The 25,707-nt window shown below is 43.1% G+C and overlaps 1 protein-coding gene across 4 annotated transcripts in view; it reads right to left on the bottom strand.

The window, feature by feature from the left end:
* The window catches only part of MAST4 (microtubule associated serine/threonine kinase family member 4), a 716,609-nt gene that overhangs the window by 203,170 nt on the left and 487,732 nt on the right, over positions 1-25,707 (bottom strand). Inside the window, exon 2 of one of the 4 annotated variants that reach the window (XM_069749621.1) lies at positions 23,018-23,098. The exons of the other annotated variants lie outside the window; for them this stretch is intronic. Coding sequence (XP_069605722.1) covers positions 23,018-23,098 — 81 coding nt within the window. The remainder of the gene's footprint in view (positions 1-23,017; positions 23,099-25,707) is intronic. 4 annotated transcript variants of the gene reach the window in all.

Genomic DNA, 25,707 nt, shown 5'->3' with positions numbered 1-25,707 from the left:
TGGCTGGTTGTATTAATAGACTTCAATGTATATTTTGTAAGAATATATGCACATGACTTATTCCTTCCAAATGACCATACTAAGGTCCAGGGGGCACTCATTACGGGTGGAAGAAAAATGATTCCGGCAGCTACATAGCATTTACAGTTAGAGCAGTCAGACTGTGAAATGCCCGATCACAAGAGGTAGTAATGGCAGACACTATAACAGCTTTTAACCCCTTCATGACCCAGCCTATTTTGACCTTAAAGACCTTGCCGTTTTTTGCAATTCTGACCAGTGTCCCTTTATGAGGTAATAACTCAGGAACGCTTCAACGGATCCTAGCGGTTCTGAGATTGTTTTTTCGTGACATATTGGGCTTCATGTTAGTGGTAAATTTAGGTCAATAAATTATGCGTTTATTTGTGATAAAAACGGAAATTTGGCGAAAATTTTGAAAATTTCGCAATTTTCACATTTTGAATTTTTATTCTGTAAAACCAGAGAGTTATGTGACACAAAATAGTTAATAAATAACATTTCCCACATGTATACTTTACATCAGCACAATTTTGGAAACAAAATTTCTTTTTCGCTAGGAAGTTATAAGGGTTAAAATTTGACCAGCGATTTCTCATTTTTACAACGAAATTTACAAAACCATTTTTTTTAGGGACCACCTCACATTTGAAGTCAGTTTGAGGGGTCTATATGGCTGAAAATACCCAAAAGTGACACCATTCTAAAAACTGCACCCCTCAAGGTACTCAAAACCACATTCAAGAAGTTTATTAACCCTTCAGGTGCTTCACAGCAGCAGAAGCAACATGGAAGGAAAAAATGAACATTTAACTTTTTAGTCACAAAAATTATCTTTTAGCAACAATTTTTTTATTTTCCCAATGGTAAAAGGAGAAACTGAACCACGAAAGTTGTTGTCCAATTTGTCCTGAGTACGCTGATACCTCATATGTGGGGGTAAACCACTGTTTGGGCGCATGGCAGGGCTTGGAAGGGAAGGAGCGCAATTTGACTTTTTGAATGAAAACTTGGCTCCACTCTTTAGCGGACACCATGTCACATTTGGAAAGCCCCCGTGTGCCTAAAAATTGGAGCTCCCCCAGAAGTGACCCCATTTTGGAAACTAGACGCCCCAAGGAACTTATCTAGATGCATAGTGAGCACATTGAACCCCCAGGTGCTTCACAAATTGATCCGTAAAAATGAAAAAGTACTTTTTTTCTCAAAAAAATTCTTTTAGCCTCAATTTTTTCATTTTCACATGGGCAACAGGATAAAATGGATCCTAAAATTTGTTGGGCAATTTCTCCTGAGTACACCAATACCTCACATGTGGGGGTAAACCACTGTTTGGGCACATGGTAAGGCTCGGAAGGGAAGGAGCGCCATTTGACTTTTTGAATGAAAAATTATCTCCATCGTTAGCGGACACCATGTCGCGTTTGGAGAGCCCCTGTGTGCCTAAACATTGGAGCTCCCCCACAAGTGACCCCATTTTGGAAACTAGACCCCCCAAGGAACTTATCTAGATGCATATTGGGCACTTTAAACCCCCGGGTGCTTCACAGAAGTTTATAACGCAGAGCCATGAAAATAAAAAATAATTTTTCTTTCCTCAAAAATGATTTTTTAGCCTGGAATTTCCTATTTTGCCAAGGGTAATAGGAGAAATTGGACCCCAAATGTTGTTGTCCAGTTTGTCCTGAGTACGCCGATACCCCATATGTGGGGGTAAACCACTGTTTGGGCGCACGGCAGGGCTCGGATGGGAAGGCACGCCATTTGGCTTTTTAAATGGAAAATTAGCTCCAATCATTAGCGGACACCATGTCACGTTTGGAGAGCCCCTGTGTGCCTAAACATTGGAGATCCCCCAGAAATGACCCCATTTTGGAAACTAGACCCCCAAAGGAACTAATCTAGATGTGTGGTGAGGACTTTGAACCCCCAAGTGCTTCACAAAAGTTTATAACGCAGAGCCATGAAAATTTAAAAAAAAAAAATATTTTCTCAAAAATGATCTTTTAGCCTGCAATTTTTTATTTTCCCAAGGGTAACAGGAGAAATTTGACCCCAAAAGTTGTTGTCCAGTTTCTCCTGAGTACGCTGATACCCCATATGTGGGGGTAAACCACTGTTTGGGCACATGCCGGGGCTCGGAAGTGAAGTAGTGACGTTTTGAAATGCAGACTTTGATGGAATGCTCTGTGGGCGTCACGTTGCGTTTGCAGAGCCCCTGATGTGGCTTAACAGTAGAAACCCCCCACAAGTGACCCCATTTTGGAAACCAGACCCGAAAGGAACATATCTAGATGTGTGGTGAGCACTTTGAACCCCCAAGTGCTTCACAGAAGTTTATAATGCAGAGCCGTGAAAATAATAAATACGTTTTCTTTCCTCAAAAATAATTATTTAGCCCAGAATTTTTTATTTTCCCAAGGGTTACAGGAGAAATTGGACCCCAAAAGTTGTTGTCCAGTTTCTCCTGAGTATGCTGATACCCCATGTGTGGAGGTAAACCACTGTTTGGGAACACGTCGGGGCTCAGAAGGGAAGTAGTGACTTTTGAAATGCAGACTTTGATGGAATGGTCTGCGGGCGTCACGTTGTGTTTGCAGAGCCCGTAGTGTGCCTAAACAGTAGAAACCCCCCACAAGTGACCCCATTTTAGAAACTAGACCCCCCAAGGAACTTATTTCGATATGTGGTGAGCACTTTGATCCCCCAAGTGCTTCACAGACGTTTACAACGCAGAGCCGTGAAAATAAAAAATCATTTTTCTTTCCTCAAAAATGATGTTTTAGCAAGCATTTTTTTATTTTCACAAGGGTAACAGGAGAAATTGGACCCCAGTAATTGTTGCGCAGTTTATCCTGAGTATGCTGGTACCCCATATGTGGGGGTAAACCACTGTTTGGGCACACGTCGGGGCTCGGAAGTGAGGGAGCACCATTTGACTTTTTGAATACGAGATTGGCTGGAATCAATGGTGGCGCCATGTTGCGTTTGGAGACCCCTGACGTGCCTAAACAGTGGAAACCCCTCAATTCTACCTCCAACACTAACCCCAACACACCCCTAACCCTAATCCCAACTGTAGCCATGACCCTAATCACAGCCCTAACCACAACCCTAATTCCAACCCAACCCTAACCCTAAGGCTATGTGCCCACGTTGTGTGAGATTTTTCAGCATCATTTTTGAAAAATCCGCAGGTAAAAGGCACTGCGTTTTACCTGCGGATTTTCCGCGGATTTCCAGTGTTTTTTGTGCGGATTTCACCTGCGGATTCCTATTGAGGAACAGGTGTAAAACGCTGCGGAATCCGCACAAAGAATTGACATGCTGCGGAAAATACAATGCAGTGTTTTCGCACGGTATTTTCCGCACCATGGGCACAACGGATTTGGTTTTCCATAGGTTTACATGGTACTGTAAACCTGATGGAACACTGCTGCCAATCCGCACCGTGTGCACATAGCCTAATTCTAAAGGTATGTGCACACGCTGCGGAAAACACTGCGGATCCGCAGCAGTTTCCCATGAGTTTACAGTTCAATGTTATGGGAAACAAAAATCGCTGTACACATGCTGCGGAAAAACTGCACGGAAACGCAGCGGTTTACATTCCACAGCATGTCACTTCTTTGTGCGGATTCCGCAGCGGTTTTACAACTGCTCAAATAGAAAATCGCAGTTGTAAAACCGCAGTGAAATGCGCAGAAAAAACGCGGTAAATCCGCCATAAATCCGCAGCGGTTTAGCACTGCGGATTTATCAAATCCGCAGCGGAAAAATCCGCAGAGGACCAGAATACGTGTGCACATACCGAAACCCCAACCCTAACCCTGGCCCTAACCCTAGCCGTAACCCTACCCCTAACCCTAACCCTAGCCCTAACATTAGTGGAAAAAAAAATACTTTTTTTTATTGTCCCTACCTATGGGGGTGACAAGGGGGGGGGGGACCTTTATTATTTCTTAACTTTGATCACTGAGATATAATCTATCTCAGTGATCAAAATGCACTTTGGAACGAATCTGCCGGCCGACAGATTCGGCGGGCGCACTGCGCATGCGTCCGCCATTTTGGAAGATGGCGGCGCCCAGGGAGAAAACGGACGGACCCCGGCAGGATCGGTAAGTATGATGGGGTGGGGGGGAACATGGGGGGGAGGGAATCAGAGCATGGGGGGGTGGATCGGAGTGCGGGAGGGGTGGAACGGAGCGCGGGGGTGGAACGGAGCACGGGGGGTGGAACGGAGTGCAGGGGGGGGGGTGATTGGAGCACGGGGGAGCGCACAAGAGCACGGGGGGAGCGGAGCACAGGACGGAGGGGAGCCGGAGCAGTGTACCGGACAGATCGGAGGGCTGGGGGGGGCGATCGGTGGGGTGGGGGCACATTAGTGTTTCCAGCCATGGCCGATGATATTGCAGCATCGGCCATGGCTGGATTGTAATATTTCACCAGTTATAATGGGTGAAATATTACAAATCGCTCTGATTGGCAGTTTCACTTTCAACAGCCAATCAGAGCGATCGTAGCCACGGAGGGGTGAAGCCACCCCCCCTGGGCTAAACTACCACTCCCCCTGTCCCTGCAGATCGGGTGAAATGGGAGTTAACCCTTTCACCCGATCTGCAGGGACGCGATCTTTCCATGAGGCGTCATGGGTCGGATTGGCACTGACTTTCATGACGCCTACGTGGCGTCATGGGTCGGGAAGGGGTTAAAAAAGGGCTGGGTGATTTCTTCGAATCACATAACATTGTGGGTTATAGTTAGTGACAAAACGTACAATTGGTGGAGGAAGGTTGAACTTGATGGACCTAGTTACATGGGATAAAAACAGACCAAGGTAAAAAGGTAAACTGTCAGGTCCACAAAGCATTGAAAACTGCCAGACTAGTCCTAACTCGGATCCTTTAATCATGCCCCAATGAGAATTAATGACATCTTCCAAACTTTTTATTTCATGGAAGAACCGTTGGAAATCTCATACATGGGCACGGCGTGCTGGCGGTCCTACCATGTAGTGGGTCGTATGAATGAGGTCAATCATGTCTCACTTCATTAAAGGACCACCAGCAAGTCGCACACACATTTGGAAGATTTCAATCATTTGGACACACCTTTTCATTTCAAGATTTTTTCTATTTTCCTGACTATGAAAATTGTACATTCACACTGAAGGCATCAAAACTATGAATTAACACATGTGGAATTATATACTTAACAAAAAAGTGTGAAACAACTGAAATTATGTCTTATATTCTAGGTTCTTCAAAGTAGCCACCTTTTGCTTTGATGATTGCTTTGAACACTCTTGGCATGATATTTTTGGAGCAGATTTAGTGAGTCTGAGGGTGGTTGCCATTATGGGCCACGCTCCCCATCTCACATTATGCATTTGGGGTCTCTGTTACATATATATATATATATATATATATATATATATATATATATATATATATATATATATATATATACCGTATATACTCGAGTATAAGCCGACCCGAGTATAAGCCGACCCCCCTAATTTTGCCACAAAAAACTGGGAAAACTTATTGACTCGAGTATAAGCCTAGGGTGGAAATGCAGCATTTACCGGTGAATTTCAAAAATAAAAATAGATCATTATTTCCCCATAGCTGTGCCATATAGTGCTCTACACCATTCATATTTCCCCATAGCTGTGCCCCATATAGTGCTCTGCACCGTTCACTGTGCCCCCTAGCTGTGCCATATACAGTGCTCTGCACCGTTCACTGTGCCCCATAGCTGTGCCATATACGGTGCTCTGCACCGTTCATTGTGCCCCCTAGCTGTGCCATATACGGTGCTCTGCACCGTTCACTGTGCCCCCTAGCTGTGCCATATACGGTGCTCTGCACCGTTCACTGTGCCCCCTAGCTGTGCCATATACGGTGCTCTGCACCGTTCATTGTGCCCCCTAGCTGTGCCATATACGGTGCTCTGCACCGTTCACTGTGCCCCCTAGCTGTGCCTTATACGGTGCTCTGCACCGTTCATTGTGCCCCCTAGCTGTGCCTTATACGGTGCCCTGCACCGTTCATTGTGCCCCCTAGCTGTGCCTTATACGGTGCTCTGCACCGTTCACTGTGCCCCCTAGCTGTGCCTTATACGGTGCTCTGCACCGTTCATTGTGCCCCCTAGCTGTGCCTTATACGGTGCTCTGCACCGTTCATTGTGCCCCCTAGCTGTGCCTTATACGGTGCTCTGCACCGTTCATTGTGCCCCCTAGCTGTGCCTTATACGGTGCTCTGCACCGTTCACTGTGCCCCATAGATGCTCCACATTAATCTATGCTGCCGCTGCTACTGCTGCAATAAAAAAAAAAAAACCACATACTCACCTCCCTTGATTGCAGCTCCCAGCGTCTCGTTCCGGCGCCTCCATCTTCCCGGCGTCTCTGCTCTGACTGATCAGGCAGAGGGCGCCGCGCACACTATATGCGTCATCGCGCCCTCTGACCTGAACAGTCAGAGCGCAGACGCCGGGAAGATGGAGACGCCGGGAAGATGGATCGGCGCCCGGCGGCTGGAACGAGGACAGGTGAATATAACATACTCACCTAGTCCTGGCGATCCTCGCGCTGTCCCCTCCTGTCTTCGGCGCTGCAGCTTCTTTCTCTATGCAGCTTCTTTCTCTATCAGCGGTCACCGGCACCGCTGATTAGAGAAATGAATAAGCGGCTCCGCCCCTATGGGAGGTGGAGCCGCTTATTCATTTCTGTAATGAGCGGTCCCACGTGACCGCTGAAGAGAGGAAGAAGCTGCAGCGCCGAAGCCCGTGGGACGGCAGGGACAGCGCGAGGATCGCTGGGACTAGGTAAGTATGCCTCAGCGCCCTCACCCCCTCACCCGCCGACCCCACCGCTACCGTGACTCGAGTATAAGCCGAGGGGGGCACTTTCAGCCCTAAAATTTGGGCTGAAAATCTCGGCTTATACTCGAGTATATACGGTATATATATATATATTGAAAAAAATTGGAACAGCACCAGTTACCTCAGTTAATGTGCACATGTTTTCCAACCAACAATCCAATGGTTACTTACAATAGAGTAAAAAAAGAAAACAGCACAAAAAACATGAAAAGAGTGGACTTTATTGCCCAATGGCATGGCGACGTTTCGGATAAGGTATCCTTTCTCAAGCTGAATACTTTCTGTACTTTTTTCCTCCCAAAATGTGGAGGAAAATGGGTGATGCGTTTTACAATCAGGATATATTGGCTCTGGCTGTGGTGGGGGAGCGGTATCGTAGGAGCAGCGGGTCACAGAGGCAGGAGCCGTGGACCCCGGCTAACTCCAGTGCCCGCTGCTAAAGAGAAATGAATATGCACTGCATTTCACGTCCATGGGCGTGGAGGGCAATGAATATTCATTTCTTCCTGGCATCCTGGTATGGCTGATTGGCCCCATCCCCTTTCTGGTAAGATTGGCCCCATCCCAGTCCTGGCATCCATGGCCCCATCAGAAAAGATTAAACAAAAACAACAAACCTTTACTCTTACCTTCCTCCTCTCCCTCGCAGTGTCCTGCTCTAATGCCAGCAGCTGCTTAATGCTTGTAAGCAGCGCATAGCAGGGACATCATGCGCTGCTCACAAGCAGAGCACAGCTACCGGAATACTCACCGGGTGTTCATCAGAACATATTCAGAATATTCATTTCTCTTAAGTATCGGCACACGTGACTGCCGGCCCCAGCAGGAAGCAGGCGGCTGACAGTGCGCGCTACTGAAAAGGAATGGATACTCACCGCGATCTCTGATGAACACCAGGTGAGTATTCTGGCTTCTGAGCAGCGCATGACCTCCCTGCCATGCACTGCTTACAAGCATTAAGCAGCTGCTGGCACAGGAGCAGGACACTGCGACTGCGAGGGAGCGGAGGAAGGTAAGGTAAGTTTTTTGTTTTATCTTTTTTTTTAAATCATATTTACCAGGATAGGTGATCTTAAGTACAGAATTGACCACATTTTTTGATTCAGTTCCCCCCCCCCCCCCCCAATCCCCTAATCTCCTCCTCTAGAATCTAGGTGCGTCTTATAGTCCGAAAAATATGGGGTATATATATATAAACACCGTGTATATATACATATACCCTGTGTTCCAAATTATTATGCAAATTATATTTTTCTGGATTTTCCTAAATGGTCAGTGCAAATGACAGTCAGTCTAATAAAAGTCATCACCCGTTAGATTATACATCGAATTTTATTGAAGAAACCTCCCAATGATAACAGTATAATCTCCAAAAAAAATAAAAACTCAAAATGCACTGTTCCAAATTATTAGGCACAGTAGAATTTCTAAACTTTTGATATGTTTTAAAGAACTGAAAATGCTCATTTGTGGAATTTGCAGCATTAGGAGGTCACATTCACTGAGCAAAAAAGCTATTTAACTCCAAAACATCCTAACAGGCCAAGTTACATGTTAACATAGGACCCCTTCTTTGATATCACCTTCACAATTCTTGCATCCATTGAACTTGTGAGTTTTTCGAGAGTTTCTGCTTGTATTTCTTCCCTACCAGAGCCGCTGTTTTGATGTGAACTGCCTCCCACCCTCATAGATCTTTTGCTTGATGATGCTCCAAAGGTTCTCTATAGGGTTGAGGTCAGGGGAAGATGGTGGTCACACCATGAGTTTATCTCCTTTTATGCCCATAGCAGCCAATGACTCAGAGGTATTATTTGCAGCATGAGATGGGGCATTGTCATGCATGAAGATGATTTTGCTCCTGAAGGCACGTTTCTGCTTTTTAGACTATGGAAGAAAGTTGTCAGTCAGAAACTCTAAATACTTTGCAGAGGTCATTTTCACACCTTCAGGAACCTTAAAGCGTCCTACCAGCTGTTTCCCCGTGATTCTGGCCCAAAATGTGACTCCTCCACATCCTTGCTGACGTTGCAGCCTTGTTGGGACATGGTGGCCATCCACCAACCATCCACTACTCCATCCATCTGGACCATCCAGGGTTGCGTGACTCATCAGTAAACAAGACTATTTGGAAATTAGTGTTCATGTATGTCTGGGCCCAATTTAACCATTTCTGCTTGTGAACACTGTTTAAGGGTGGCTGAATATTAGGTTTATGCACCACAGCAAGCCTTTGAAGGATCCTACACCTTGAGGTTCGAGGGACTCCAGAGGCACCAGCAGCTTCAAATAACGGTTTGCTGCTTTGTAATGGTATTTTGGCAGCTGTTCTCTTAATCCCATGAATTTGTCTGGCAGAAACCTTCCTCATTATGCCTTTTTCAGCACGAACACGTCTGTGCTCAGATTCAGCCACAAATCTCTTAACAGTACAATGATAACGCTTAAGTTTTAGGGAAATATCAAATGTTTTCATCCCTTGACCAAGGCATTGCACTATTTAATGCTTTTAGGAAGCAGAGATCCTTTTTATTTCCCATGTTACTTGAAAACTGTGGCCTGCTTAATAACGTGGAACATCATTTTTAAGTAGTTTTCCTTTATTTTGAATCACCTGGAAAACTAATTATCGCTTGTGTTTAAGATTGATTTCAGTGATCCATTGAGCCCTGAGACGCAATACCATCCATGAGTTTATTTGAAAAACAAAACAATTAAATCTTTATGACACTTAAATCCAATTTGCATAATAATTTGGAACACAGTGTATATACATACATATATATACATATACATATGTATACAGTTGGTACGGAAAGTATTCAGACCACTTTAAATTTTTCAGTTTCATTGCAGCCATTTAGTAAATTCAACAAAGGTCATTATTTCACATTAATGTACACTCTGCAACCCCATCTTGACTGAAAAAAAACAAATGTACACATTTTTGAATATTTATTAAAAAAGAAAAATTGAAAATCACATGTTCATAAGTATTCAGACTCTCTGCTCAGACACTCATAATTAAGTCGCATGCTGTCCATTTCCTTGTGATCCCCCTTGAGATGCTTCTACTCCTTCATTGGAGTCCATGTCTGTTTAATTAAACTGATAGGACTTGATTTCAAATGGCACACACCTGTCTATATAAGACCTCACAGCTCACAGTGCATGTCAGACCAAATGAGAATCATGAGGGAGGTCAACGGAACTGGCCCAGAAGCTCAAAGACAGAATTGTGGCAAGGCACAGATCTGGCCAAGGTTACAAAAGAATTTCTGCAGTACTCAAGGTTCCTAAGAGCACAGTGGCCTCCATAATCCTTAAAATGGAAGAAGTTTGGGACCACCAGAAGTCATCCCAGACCTGGCAGTCCAGCCAAACTGAGCAATCGTGGGAGAAGAGCCTTGGTGAGAGAGGTAAAGAAGAACCCCAAGATCACTGTGGCTGAGCTCTAGAGATGCAGTAGTGCAGTAGGGAGATTGGAGAAAGTTCCACAAAGTCAATGATCACTGCAGCCCTCCACCAGTCAGGCCTTTATGGCAGAGTGGTCTGACAGAAGCATCTCCTCAGTGCAAGACATATGAAAGCCCGCATAGAGTTTGCTAAAAAACACATGAAAGACTCACAGACTATGAGAAATAAGATTCTCTGGTCTGATTAGATGAAGATATAACTTTTTGGTGATAATTCTAAGCGGTATTTGTGGAGAAAACCAGGCACTGCTCATCACCTGCTCAATACATTCCCAGCAGTGAAACATGGTGGTGGCAGCATCATGAGATGGGGGTGTTTTTCATGTTTTTCAGCTGCAGAGACAGGATAATTGGTTGCAATTGAAGAGAACATGAATGCGGCCAAGTACAGAGATATCCTGGATAAAAACCTCTTCCAGAGTGCTTTGGACCTCAGACTTGGCCGAAGGTTCACCTTCCAACAAGACAATGACCCTAAAGCACACAGCTAAAATAATAAAGGAGTGGCTTCAGAACAACTCAGTGACCATTCTTGACTGGCCCAGCCAGAGCCCTGACCTAAGCCCAATTGAGTATTTCTGGAGAGACCTGAAAATGGCTGTCCACCAACATTCATCATCCAACCTGACGGAACTGGAGAGGATCTGCAAGGAAGAATGGCAGAGGATCCCCAAATCCAGTTGTGAAAAACTTGTTGCATCATTCCCAAGAAGACCCATGGCTGTACTAGCTCAAAAGGGCGCTTCTACTCAATACTGGGCAAAGGGTCTGAATACTTATGACCACATGATATTTCAGTTTTTCTTTTTTAATAAATTAGTAAAAATTTCTACATTTCTGTTTTCTTTCAGTAGATGGGGTGCAGAGTGTACATTACTGCAGGATTTTATCATTCATAAAAATTTCCAAGCATTTCCTTTTATAAAGAGATTATTTCTTTAACTAAACGGATTATTAAATATTTCACTCGGCACAGAATACTGAGCACAGAGGACTGTCTTCCTCATTAAGACATAATCCAGGTTTACTTATGTCTAACATAACATGATCTCCTGGCATTAAACTTAACAGAGCTCAGTGACTTGGGGAGAAGCATCGTTTAGCCTCATTAATGTCTTGTTAAAAGGAGAATCCATGAAGTTATTGCAACTAATGAAGATGTTAGGCAATATACTTTTATTTGTCCATAGCGGATATAGAAGGGTTGGGAACTACGTACCCATAAGGCCTTTTATTAGTAAGGGAATAGTACAGGTCCTTCTCAAAAAATTAGCATATAGTGTTAAATTTCATTATTTACCATAATGTAATGATTACAATTAAACTTTCATATATTATAGATTCATTATCCACCAACTGAAATTTGTCAGGTCTTTTGTTGTTTTAATACTGATGATTTTGGCATACAACTCCTGATAACCCAAAAAACCTGTCTCAATAAATTAGCATATCAAGAAAAGGTTCTCTAAACGACCTATTACCCTAATCTTCTGAATCAACTAATTAACTCTAAACACATGCAAAAGATACCTGAGGCTTTTATAAACTCCCTGCCTGGTTCATTACTCAAAACCCCCATCATGGGTAAAGGTACCGTCACACTTAGCGACGCTGCAGCGATACCGACAACGATCCGGATCGCTGCAGCGTCGCTGTTTGGTCGCTGGAGAGCTGTCACACAGACCGCTCTCCAGCGACCAACAATGCCGGTAACCAGGGTAAACATCGGGTAACTAAGCGCAGGGCCGCGCTTAGTAACCCGATGTTTACCCTGGTTACCATCCTAAAAGTAAAAAAAACAAACACTACATACTTACCTACCGCTGTCTGTCCTCCAGCGCTGTGCTCTGCACTCCTCCTGTACTGTCTGTGTGAGCACAGCGGCCGGAAAGCAGAGCGGTGACGTCACCGCTCTGCTTTCCGGCTGACCGATGCTCACAGCCAGTACAGGAGGAGTGCAGAGCACAGCGCTGGAGGACAGACAGCGGTAGGTAAGTATGTGGTGTTTGTTTTTTTTACTTTTAGGATGGTAACCAGGGTAAACATCGGGTTACTAAGCGCGGCCCTGCGCTTAGTAACCCGATGTTTACCCTGGTTACCAGTAAAGACATCGCTGAATCGGTGTCACACACGCCGATTCAGCGATGTCTGCGGGGAGTCCAGCGACGAAATAAAGTTCTGGACTTTCTTCCCCGACCAGCGACAGCACAGCAGGGGCCTGATCGCTGCTGCCTGTCACACTGGACGATATCGCTAGCGAGGACGCTGCAACGTCACGGATCGCTAGCGATATCGTCTAGTGTGACGGTACCTTAAGACTAGCGACCTGACAGATGTCAAGAAGGCCATCATTGACACCCTCAAGCAAGAGGGTAAGACCCAGAAAGAAATTTCTCAACAAATAGGCTGTTCCCACAGTGCTGTATCAAGGCACCTCAATGGTAAGTCTGTTGGAAGGAAACAATGTGGCAGAAAACGCTGTACAACGAGAAGAGGAGACCGGACCCTGAGGAAGATTGTGGAGAAGGACCGATTCCAGACCTTGGGGAACCTGAGGAAGCAGTGGACTGAGTCTGGTGTGGAAACATCCAGAGCCACCGTGCACAGGCGTGTGCAGGAAATGGGCTACAGGTGCCGCATTCCCCAGGTAAAGCCACTTTTGAGCTACAGAGAAGCAGCACTGGACTGTTGCTAAGTGGTCCCAAGTACTTTTTTCTGATGAAAGCAAATTTTGCATGTCATTCGGAAATCAAGGTGCCAGAGTCTGGAGGAAGACTGGGGAGAAGGAAATGCCAAAATGCCTGAAGTCCAGTGTCAAGTACCCACAGTCAGTGATGGTGTGGGGTGCCATGTCAGCTGCTGGTGTTGGTCCACTGTGTTTCATCAAGGGCAGGGTCAATGCAGCTAGCTATCAGGAGATTTTGGAGCACTTCATGCTTCCATCGGCTGAAATGCTTTATGGAGATGAAGATTTCATTTTTCAGCACGACCTGGCACCTGCTCACAGTGCCAAAACCACTGGTAAATGGTTTACTGACCATGGTATTACTGTGCTCAATTGGCCTGCCAATTCTCCTGACCTGAACCCCATAGAGAATCTGTGGGATATTGTGAAGAGAAAGTTGAGAGACGCAAGACCCAACACTCTGGATGAGCTTAAGGCCGCTATTGAAGCATCCTGGGCCTCCATAACATCTCAGCAGTGTCACAGGCTGATTGCCTCCATGCCACGCCGCATTGAAGCAGTCATTTCTGCCAAAGGATTCCCGACCAAGTATTGAGTGCATAACTGAACATTATTATTTGTTGGTTTTTTTGTTTGTTATTAAAAAACACTTTTATTTGATTGGATGGGTGAAATATGCTAATTTATTGAGACAGGTTTTTTGGGTTATCAGGAGTTGTATGCCAAAATCATCAGTATTAAAACAATAAAAGACCTGACAAATTTCAGTTGGTGGATAATGAATCTATAATATATGAAAGTTTAATTGTAATCATTACATTATGGTAAATAATGAAATTTAACACTATATGCTAATTTTTTGAGAAGGACCTGTATATAGTATAAGGCATGTTTCCGCTGTGGCTATAACGTGCCACCTCCGCTAGCCTAAGACTGGGAGCGTAACTGCTATAGTATCAGAACTGGTTTGCTGGAAAGAAGAGGAAAGAAATAATAATTGGGTTTGTTTTTAAATCACAACTGAGCATTTGGAGACAATTGACCTTCACACGAACGTTTCTAGCAGTCAACAAAATTTTGTGTGTACAGTTGCAATGAAAATTGCACAAACCCCATTGTCAATTTGGTTTATTAGCAGATTTTTCAAATTTCTAATGTTTACAATAAAGCAAATCAAACAAAACAATATAAATAGCTTAATATAACAATAATTATTTTTTTTTTTACATTTTAAACAAAATGCAACTTCTAATGACTACTGTAATCTCAATATTGTTCACCCCATCATGACAAGAGTTTCTACATAATACTGTATATAGTGGTGCAAATATAAGGTGTTACCAGACACCAGCATCTGACAGCGTTCCTGAGAATCTTAGCCTATTTCTCTTGGCAAGGGTCAGTGCACTAATATTCTTAAGTTTATTTTCTGCAAACATCTTCTTTGAAGCCCACCAAAGATTTTCTAAGGGGTTTAAGTCACACAACTGTGGCGGATACTATAGAATTGTCTTTGACTTCTTCTGGAACCATGTTTTGGTGGACTCTGAGGTATGTTTGGCACCTCTGTCCTGTTGGAAGGTCCAATGACATCCCACTATAGGCATCGCTAAGCCACTGCCATGCTTCAATACAGGCATCACTGAGCCACCACCATGCTTCACTGTAGGCATCACCCAGCCTCTGCGATACTTCATTGTAGGCATTGCTGAACGACCGCCATGCATCACTGTAGGCAGAGTGTTCTTTTCATTGTATGAGTCATTCTTCCTCCTCTAGACTTAGGGTACCGTCACACAGTGGCACTTTTGTCGCTACGACGGTACGATTCGTGACGTTCCAGCGATATCCATACGATATCGCTGTGTCTGACACGCAGCAGCGATCAGGGATCCTGCTGAGAATCGTACGTCGTAGCAGATCGTTTGGTACATTCTTTCGTCGCTGGATTTCCCGCTGTCATCGCTGGATCGGTGTGTGTGACACCGATCTAGCGATGCGTTCGCTTGTAACCAGGGTAAACATCGGGTTACTAAGCGCAGGGCCGCGCTTAGTAACCCGATGTTTACCCTGGTTACCAGCGTAAATGTAAAAAAAGCGGTGACGTCACCGCTGTGCTGTGCTTTCACTTTACGGCCGGCAGTCAGTGAGTGCGGGAAGCAGACGGCAAGGGACAGACACCGGAATGTAAGTATGTACTGTTTTTTTTTTTTACATTTACGCTGGTAACCAGGGTAAACATCGGGTTACTAAGCGCGGTCCTGCACTTAGTAACCCGATGTTTACCCTGGTTACCCGGGGACTTCGGCATCGTTGGTCGCTGGAGAGCCGTCTGTGTGACAGCTCTCCAGCGACCACACTACGACTTACCAACGATCACGGCCAGGTCGTATCGCTGGTCGTGATCGTTGGTAAATCGTATAGTGTGACGGTACCCTTACTGCTAATCTACAATATAAGCCCAAAAAGTTCCACAGAACAGAAACTTCAATGTCCTGTGGCTTATTTATATGGTTTAAGCATGTTAAATTCAACTTTCCTTGTGCTTTTGGGTCAGTATTGAAGAATATCTTGAGGTTCAGGCATGGTGACCTTCAGTGCCCCTTATTTGATATCTCACTGCCTGCTGCCACCAAATCTTGCTGCAAGTCTTTTGCAGTTATTTAAGGTGTTTTGACCACATGTCTGTTGATGAATCTGTTGGCAGTCAGTGACAGCTTTTACATTATCTGTAACTGTGTATTCCCTAACCTAATGTCTGTAGTCTATGGTACAATGTATTACTAGCCTATCACTCAGAGTCCGCAAGTCACGTGGAGAGGAGGAGCCCATATCAAGGCTGAACTGTATTGTCTTGCCCCAAAGTGGAGCAGAGTAACACTCAACCACCATCACAATTGGGGAAATCTCAGCGTTAATACTCACTTGGAAATTCATACACTTAGGTAGTATTATAGAAGGTGATTCGGGTGTTCTCCCCAAAAAACTGAAATGCATGGTGCAACAAACAGGCTTTTTCCTCTATTTATCAATACTACAAGAAGAGCATCAATCAAAGGGGTCTTCTCGCCCAGTTACGTGAAACATTTCCAAAATAGTATAGTCCGTTGCAACTCTCTATCCATTCGTTTGGAGTGGCATTCTGAAACATTTTGTTGTCAGATGGTAGTGAAGTGATACACAATGGAGATATACACAATCACAGACGGGCGCGCACAGACATTAGTTTAAGGATGGAGGCACCTGTAAAACGTAACATCATCAATAATATACTCCATGTCTTTTTCTTCTACCGCTCCACATTCTTTACAGGAGACAATTGGAAATATGAAATGTGATATTTTAAGCATTTAAAAGGATCAGGAAAGTGAGCACTTTCCCATATGATCTTTTTAATACCATCACACATCTAGAAAGGTTTACTCATTCATTACTCAGAGAAAACCTTATGGATGAAGCAATTGTCACTTATTTTTAATTAAATCAAACGAAGCACAAAAGATGAGCATACCAGCGCTTTTACGTGGTGTGCCTCTTTTATAGACCAAGGATGAGTCACAAGCAACATAATGTATTTATCCCTGTAACAATGATTTGAAGTTAGAGAACCGGGGACAACTAAATATCCAATTATATCTCAGTGAATCACTCGACAGAAAACCACCAGCCATCTGCTTACAGATCTACACGAGAACACACGCTATCTGGAAGAGATGTCCACATATGATGTAACAACCTAGGCATGACCAACATGATGGAGGAATGGCTCAGAGGACTTCGTTAATATAACACATTTAAATAAGACATGAAAAAGTCACAAAGTCCTAGAGGAACTTGTCCAGGGAACGCAGACACTTCTAAAGCTCCTTATGGTGTGTCTGAGACTCTATCACTAAAAAGCTCCTAAAATATATGTATAAACCATGTTCCAAATTATTATGTAAATTATATTTTTCTCGGATTTTCCTAAATGGTTGGTGCAAATGACAGTAAGTCTAATGAAAGTCATAACTTGTTAGAGTATACATCAAATTTTATTGAAGAAACCTCCCAATGATAACAATATAATCTCCAAAATCAATAAAAATTCAAAATGTACTGTTCCAAATTATTAGGCACAGTAGAATTTCTATACATTTGATGTTTTAAAAAACTGAAAATGCTCATTTGTTCATTTTATAGCATTAGGAGGTCACATTCACTGAACAAAAAAAGCTATTTAACTCCAAAACATCCTAACAGGCCAAGTTACATGTTAACATAGGAACCCTTCTTTGATATCACCTTCACAATTCTTGCATCCATTGAACTTGTGAGTTTTTGGAGAGTTTCTGCTTTTATTTCTTTGCATGAAGTCAGAATAGCCTCCCCGAGCTGCTGTTTTGATGTGAACTGCCTCCCACCCTCATAAATCTTTTGCTTGATGACGCTCCAAAGGTTCCCTATAGGGTTGAGGTCAGGGGAAGATGGTGGCCACACCATGAGTTTATCTCCTTTTATGCCCATAGCAAAAAAAAAGACTCAGAGGTATTCTTTGCAGCATGAAGATGATTTTGCTCCTGAAGGCAAGTTTCTGCTTTTTATACCATGTTAGAAAGCTGTCAGTCAGAAACTCTATATACTTTGCAGAGGTCATTTTTACACCTTCAGGAACCTTAAAGGGCCCTACCAGCTGCTTCCCCATGATTCCAGTCCAAAACATGACTCCTCCACCTCCTTGCTGTCGTCGCAGCCTTGTTGAGATATGGTGGCCATCAACCAACCATCCACTACTCCATCCATCTGGACCATCCAGGGTTGCTCGACACTCACCAGGAAACAAGACTGTTTGAAAATTAGTCTTCATGTATGTCTGGGCCCACTGCAACCGTTTCTGCTTGTGAACACTGTTTAGGGGTGGCCGAAAAGTGGGTTTATGAACCACAGCAAGCCTTTGAAGGATCCTACACCATAACCCTTTTCTGACATCGGACGTACTATCCCGTCGAGGTGGTATGGGCCCGTATGACCACCGACGGGATAGTACGTCATCATCCATCAGCCGCGGTCATGGGGGGAGCGCGGCCGATCGGGGCCGGGTGTCAGCTGACTATCGCAGCTGACATCCGGCACTATGTGCCAGGAGCAGTCAAGGACCGTTCCTGGCACATTAACCACCGGCACACTGCGATCAAACATGATCGCAGCATTCCGGCGGCATGGGGAAGCATCGCGCAGGGAGGGGGCTCCCTGCGTGTTTCCCTTAAACCCTCGGAGCAATGCGATGTGATCACGTTGCTCCAAGGGTCTCTTACCGCCTCCTCCCTGCTCAGAGCAGGCGCCGGGAAACCTCTCCGCTGTGCCTACCAGATCGCTGATCTGACACAGTGCACAGCAAAGTGTCAGATCAACGATCTGACCCTATATAGTCATGTGTCTCCCCCCCCCCGGGACAAAGTAAAAAAAAAATATTTACATGTGTAAAAAAAAAAAAAAAAAATCCTAAATAAAGAAAAAAAAATATTGTTCGAATAAATACATTTCTTTATCTAAATAATAAAAAAATAAAAGTACACATTTAGTATCGCCGCTTCCGTAATGACCCGACCTATAAAACGGTCATCCTAGCTAACCCCTTCAGTGATCACCGTAAAAAAAAAAACGAGTCAAACAACGCTTTATTATCATACCGCCAAACAAAAAGTGGGATAACACGCGATAATAAAGACGGATATAAACAACCATGGTACCGCTGAAAACGTCATCTTGTCCCGCAAAAAACGAGCCGCCATACAGCGTCATCAAAGAAAAAATAAAGTTATAGTCCTCAGAATAAAGCGATGCAAAAATAATTATTTTATATATAGAATAGTTTTTATCGTATAAAAGCACCAAAACATAAAAAAAATTATATAAATGAGGTATCGATGTAATCGTGATGACCCGAAGAATAAAACTGTTGTATCAATTTTACCAAATGTGGGACGGTATAAGCTTCCCCCCCAAAAGAAATTCATGAATAGCTGTTTTTTGTTAATTCTGCCTAAAAAGCGATCAAAAAATGTCACGTGCCCGAAAATGGTACCAATAAAAACGTCAACTCGTCCCGCAAAAAAAAAAGACCTCACATGAGGTGAAACAAAATATAGAAAAATTATAGCTCTCAAAATGTGGAGACACAAAAACTATTTTTTGCAATAAAATGCGTCTTTTAGTGTGTGACGGCTGCCAATCACAAAAATAAGCAAAAAAAAATGCCATAAAAGTAAATCAAACCCCCCTTCATCACCCCCTTAGTTAGGGAAAAATAATACGATTTTAAAAAATTTATTTCCATTTTCCCATTAGGGTTAGGGTTGGGGCTAAAGTTAGGGTTTGGATTACACTTACGGCTAGGATTAGGGTTAGGGGTGTGGTTAGGGTTACTGTTGGGATTAGGGTTAGGGGTGTGTTTGGATTAGGGTTTCAGTTATAATTGGGGGTTTCCACTGTTTAGGCACATCAGGGGCTCTCCAAATGCGACATGGCGTCAAATCTCAATTCCAGCCAATTCTGCGTTGAAAAAGTGCTCCTTCCCTTCCGAGCTCTCCCGTGTGCCCAAACAGGGGTTTATCCCAACATATGGGGTATCAGCGTACTCAGAACAAATTGGACCCCAACTTTTGGGGTCCAATTTCTCCTGTTACACTTGGGAAAATACAAAACCGGGGGCTAAAAAGTAATTTTTGTGGAAAAAAAAAGATGTTTTATTTTTACGGCTCTGTGTTATAAACTGTAGTGAAACACTTGGGGGTTCAAAGTTCTCACAACACATCTAGATAAGTTCCTTGAGGGGTCTAGTTTCCAATATGGGGTCACTTGTGGGGGGTTTCTACTGTTAGGTACATTAGGGGCTCTGCAAATGCTACGCGACGCCTGCAGACCAATCCATCTAAGTCTGCATTTCAAATGGCGCTCCTTCCCTTCCGAGTTCTCCCATGCGCCCAAACAGTGGTTCCCCTCCACATATGGGGTATCAGTGTACTCAGGACAAATTGTACAACAACTTTTGGGGTCCAATTTCTCCTGTTACCCTTGGGAAAATACAAAACTGGGGGCTAAAAAATAATTTTTGTGGAAAAAAAAAGAATTTATTTTCATCACGGGCTCTGCAAATGCAACTTGACGCGTGCAGACCATTCCATCTAAGGCTACTTTCACACTAGCGTTTTCTGCAATCCGTCACAATGCGTCGTTTTGCAGAAAAAACGCATCCTGCAAAAGTGCTTGCAGGATGCGTTTTTTCCCCATAGACTTGTATTGACGACGCATTTGCGATGGATTGCCACACGTCGAATCCGTCGAGCGACGGATGCGTCGTGCTTTTGCGGACCGTCGGGAGCAAAAAACGCTACATGTAACGTTTTTTGCTCCTGACGGACCGCTTTTTCCGACCGTGCATGCGCGGCCGGAACTCCGCCCCCACCTCCCCACACTTTACAATGGGGCAGCGGATGCGCCGGAGAAATGCATCCGCCGCCTCCATTGTGCAATGCGCTAAACGCTAGCGTCGGAATCTCTCCCCGACGCATTGCGACGGGGAGATTCCGATGCTGGGGTGAAAGTAGCCTAAGTCTGCATTTCAAACAGTGCGCCTTCCCTTCTGAGCTCTGCCATGCGCCCAAACGGTGGATCCCCCCCACATATGGGATATCAGCGTACTCAGTACAAATTGGACAACAACTTTTGGGGTCCAATTTCTCCTGTTACCCTTGGAAAATACAAAACTGGGGGCTAAAAAATAATTTTTTGTGGAAAAAAAATACTATATTTTCACTGCTCTGCATTATAAACTGTAGTGAAACACTTGGAGGTTCAAAGTTTTCACAACACATCTAGATAAGTTCCTTAGGGGGTCTTCTTTCCAAAATGGTGTCACTTGAGGGGAGTTTCAATGTTTTGGCACATCAGTGGCTCTCCAAACACGACATGGCGTCAGATCTCAATTCCAGTAAATTTTGCATTGAAAAGTCAAATGGCGCTCCTTCCCTTCCGAGTTCTGCCACGCGCCCAAACAGTGGTTTACCCCCACATATGGGGTATCAGCGTACTCAGCACAAATTGGACAACAACTTTTCGGGTCCAATTTCTCCTGTTACCCTTGGTAAAACAAAACAAATTGGAGCTTAAGTAAATTTTTTGTGAAAAAAAGTGAAATGTCATTTTTTTTTAAACATTCCAAAAATTCCTGTGAAACACCTGAAGGATTAATAAACTTCTTGAATGTGGTTTTGAGCACCTTGAGATGTGCAGTTTTTAGAATGGTGTCACACTTGGGTATTTTCTATCATATAGACCCTTCAAAGTGACTTCAAATGTGATGTGGTCCCTAAAAACAAAATGGTGTTGTAAAAATGAGAAATTGCTGGTCAACTTTTAACCCTTATAACTCCCTAACAAAAAAAAATGTTGGTTCCAAAATTGTGCTGATGTAAAGTAGACATGTGGGAAATGTTACTTATTAAGTATTTTGTGTGACATATCTCTGTGATTTAAGGGCATAAAAATTCAAAGTTGGAAAATTGCGAAATTTTCTCCAAATTTCCATTTTTTTCACAAGTAAAACGCAGGTAATCTCATTTTACCACTATCGTGAAGTACTATATGTCACCAGAAAATGTCAGAATCATCAAGATGCATTGAAGAATTCCAGGGTTATAACCTCATAAAGGGACAGTGGTCAAAATTGTAAAAATTGGCCCGGTCATTAACGTGCAAACCACCCTTGGGGGTAAAGGAGTTAAGATTCGAGGGACTCCAGAGGCACCAGCAGCTTCAAATATCTGTTTGCTGGTTTATAATGGCTTTTTAGCAGCTACTCTTTTAATCCGATGAACTTGCCTGGCAGAAACCTTCCTCATTCTGCCTTTATCAGCACGAAAACACGTCTATGCTCAGAATCAGCCACAAATCTCTTAACAGTACAATGATCACGCTTAAGTTTTCAGGAAATGTCTAATGTTTTCATCCCTTGACCAAGGCATTGCACTATTTGATACTTTTCGGCAGCAGAGAGATCCTTTTTCTTTCCCATGTTACTTGAAAACTGTGGCCTGCTTAATAATGTGGAACATCATTTTTAAGTAGTTTTCCTTTAATTAGAATCACTTGGAAAACTAATTATCACATGTGTTTAAGATTGATTTCAGTGATCCACTGAGCCCGGAGACACAATACCATCCACGAGTTTATTTGAAAAACAAAATAAATAAATCTTTATGACACTTAAATCCAATTTGCATAATAATTTGGAAAACGGTGTACGTTAAACTGAATCAGCTAGACGGACTTATCCTGGCATCCATCCCCCATAGACAAATACAGGATCTACTTTAAGGATACATGGTGTTGGTTAAAATGACTTATCTGCTAAATCTGATGTTCCATATTTTTAGCCCAAGGAGGACAATCGCCACTATTACCGTAATTAATTGATGCGTCATAAAAAACTACTCAAAGATTATGAGGTTTCTGATTAAGAAATACATGTGACCAAAGCGGACACCATGGGTGTCAGTAGCAAGGTTCTGGGACATCATTTTTAAGGGAACTTGTTAGAAGCTTGATGCTACCCGAATCACGAACAGCATGAATCAGAAAATAGCTACTCTATTAGAAACATATAAAAAGCCAGAGACAAGGCGATTAGTCCAAGAAGAATGTCACCACTGGATTCTCCCTGCCTGCTGAGCTATAATGACTAGTCTCTTTCTTTGGGTGTATAGTCAGAGGCCTCTCAGTCTACTTGAGTAGGCGGAGAGAAGCCAGTGGAGATGTTCCTCCTAGACTAGTCATCGCGTTCATCACTAATCAAAACTATATACCAACTTTATTGAAAAAAAAAATAATAAAACGCTACAGAACACCGAGATACAGTCTAAAATATTATTGGTGACATACAGAAACATAACTGAAGTGTCCTTACCTCCAGAAATGGAAAGCATACAATGGACTACAAGGACTGCATGGGCTTGTTGGGGTTGGACTCAAACTTCTTGGGGTGAGACTGCAAAGTCAAAATGTCACTAGCAGTGAGCAAAGCAATCATAAGCAAATGGAGCGAGCAAAATATGATCACATTACAATGACGCATTTTACAAGAGGCAGGCAACAAAAGGCAAGCATACCAGAAAAGCCAAGCTTCAGAATTTATTGGTCCCAATAGTAAGACTAGTTAGACTTTAAAGGGAATCTGTCAGTAGGATTGACCCTCCTAAGCCATCTATATGGGCATGTAGGTCACAAGAAGCTGAATAAAATGACACCTTGATATCTTTAATCCAATGTCTTATTCCTTAGAAATTGCGTTTTTCTTATACTTAAATGAGTTGTTAAGATCTATTGACCGGACATAAGTCTCCCCAAGAAGCAGATTATTTTAAATGAAAGGAGGCGTTACAAGTGTAAGCAATGTATTGATGGATTCTTTGCTCTCAATCACACACAGCTCTGCAGTGAAATCAGAGCTAACAGTACAGCAGAGCTAACAACAACAGAGCTATCAAAGTACAGCAGAGCTAACAGCACAGCAGAATTTAACTTTGTCTCATTACACACATTTGCAGCAGCACTTTTCCTCTCAGTGCTGGCAGTTCTGCTGTAGAGCTGTGTTGACGTAGATTCTCAGGGAGATCCATGGATTCCTCCGGAATAAGACATTCGATTTCAGATTAGAAAGATACCATTTTATTCTTTTTCCCATTACCTACATGCCCAAACAGATGGCTTAGTAGGGTTTATCCTACTGACAGCCTTAGTGGGTATGTACATGATTATAATTACCCCACTGTTTGGAAACGGTTTCCCTGATAGCTACAATCTAAAAACTCTAATGGTTAGTCAGATTCCGCAGTCATTTGTAGCACCCTTGCACTTGAGCCCTCTTCTATAGGCTGAAGGTTAGTAAGAAGCAGAGGGAAAACAGGACTCCTGGATCAGACTATACCTATGATAGTTTTTTGGTTGCAACCATGGACACACACGGGTCTACATAAGAACTATATTCATACAACACAAATAGTTTTAATCAAAAGACCAGAAGAAAAGGTAGATGTCAGGAACAAAGAGAAGACCAAGTATACACACATGTAGGGGTTATATGGGACTTTTTTAATATATATTTTTAATATGGGGCTAAGCACTTCTAGACAGGTAGTGGCAGATGGGAGTTGGCTGTCAATCAGCATGATGTCAGCAGTGAAACCCCATCAACAGAAGAGAATGAACTGCCCTGCCAACGTGATGCCACAGGAAGCAGCAGAACTGGCAGCAGGAGCAATCTGTGACCATTCTGAGTCGGAGGGATTGTTGTAGGGCATGTAGGTAGCTAACTACCTGCCGATTAGTGCACGGCCCTATAAGGACAATATAAAAAGAACCAGATAACCCCTTTGAAGAGCAGCTATTGTCTATAAAAACCTAGCATTTTCAATCATATATTTGTTGCTAGTTTCCTTTGAAACTGTTTGGGACAGTTCCTATGAAGTAGGGACCATTTCATTTTTTGCTTTGAAGGTTATGTTTAAATGTATGGTGTAACTACATGCTACAGCCCTGTGCCGACAGCTCCTATGCAGACTTGTGTGTGTCCATGGTAACAGACTACAAATAAACCCAAAGTCAGACCCAATAACGTGGTCTTCCATCAGAAAACTACATGTGGCTGATCTACCGAAAGTAGGGGGCAGACAAAAGGGAGCGTGGCTGCAGGATCAGACGGCACGTGGCAATTGTTCTCCAATGCCAAGACATAGTTCAGTCTTACATCCTTTAACTCCCAAACACCACAATTGATAAATATATGACATAACTTGACACAGAAAATGAAATGCTGTGAGCAAATAGGTGATAAAGCAGACAAGACAAATGTCAAGATGTGCACAGGCCAGAGTGGTGGCACGTAGAGACTCCGCATGGTACGTTGGGCAGCAACTATCATGACTATTGCGCCAGTTTCATACCATGCGATCAGAAGTGAGACATTGACACAAATCTACAGGAAAGGGTGGGAGTCACGATGGAATAGAGTAGTAACTTTACATTGTTCAGACAATAAACTTACATGACATGAAGATTAAGGCTGGGTCACACACAAACTTCTTGCAGCATGATAGTTGCACTTAGCAACCATGACGTTTTCACAATACTTTGCTTGTGTACATGCTGCTCAATGGGGCATAATTATCAGAACAATTGCACTAAAAAATGTTGGGTATTTATCAAGTAACTCCAAAACATTTTGTCGGACATCTAGAAAGTGTAAGAAAAAAAGGAGGGCATAGCTTGTAAGTTTATGAAAAAAATATTAGGACCCAATTTATAAAGATTGAAGTTTTGTATTTCTGTGTGAATATAAAGGCGATTGACGCCAAATTTATAAAAAAATTCACAAAATTGGCAAAAGTGGTGAAAAGTTGCCAAAAGTTACAACATTCTTGAGCGCGTAAAAATTATGTGTATTATTTTTCTCGACCAGTGTTACTCCAGATTTCACATACAAACTTGATGTATGACTTGGCCCCAAAGTATGTAAAAAGAAAGTTGCATAAAGTTATGCAATATTCTGTAATAAGTCAACGTGACTAGCAAATGCCTAGAGACAGCAATAGTTAAAAT

This window comes from Ranitomeya imitator, chromosome 1 (genome assembly GCF_032444005.1).
Source record: "Ranitomeya imitator isolate aRanImi1 chromosome 1, aRanImi1.pri, whole genome shotgun sequence".
NCBI lineage: Eukaryota > Metazoa > Chordata > Amphibia > Anura > Dendrobatidae > Ranitomeya > Ranitomeya imitator.
This window is presented reverse-complemented; position numbering and strand designations above follow the sequence as displayed.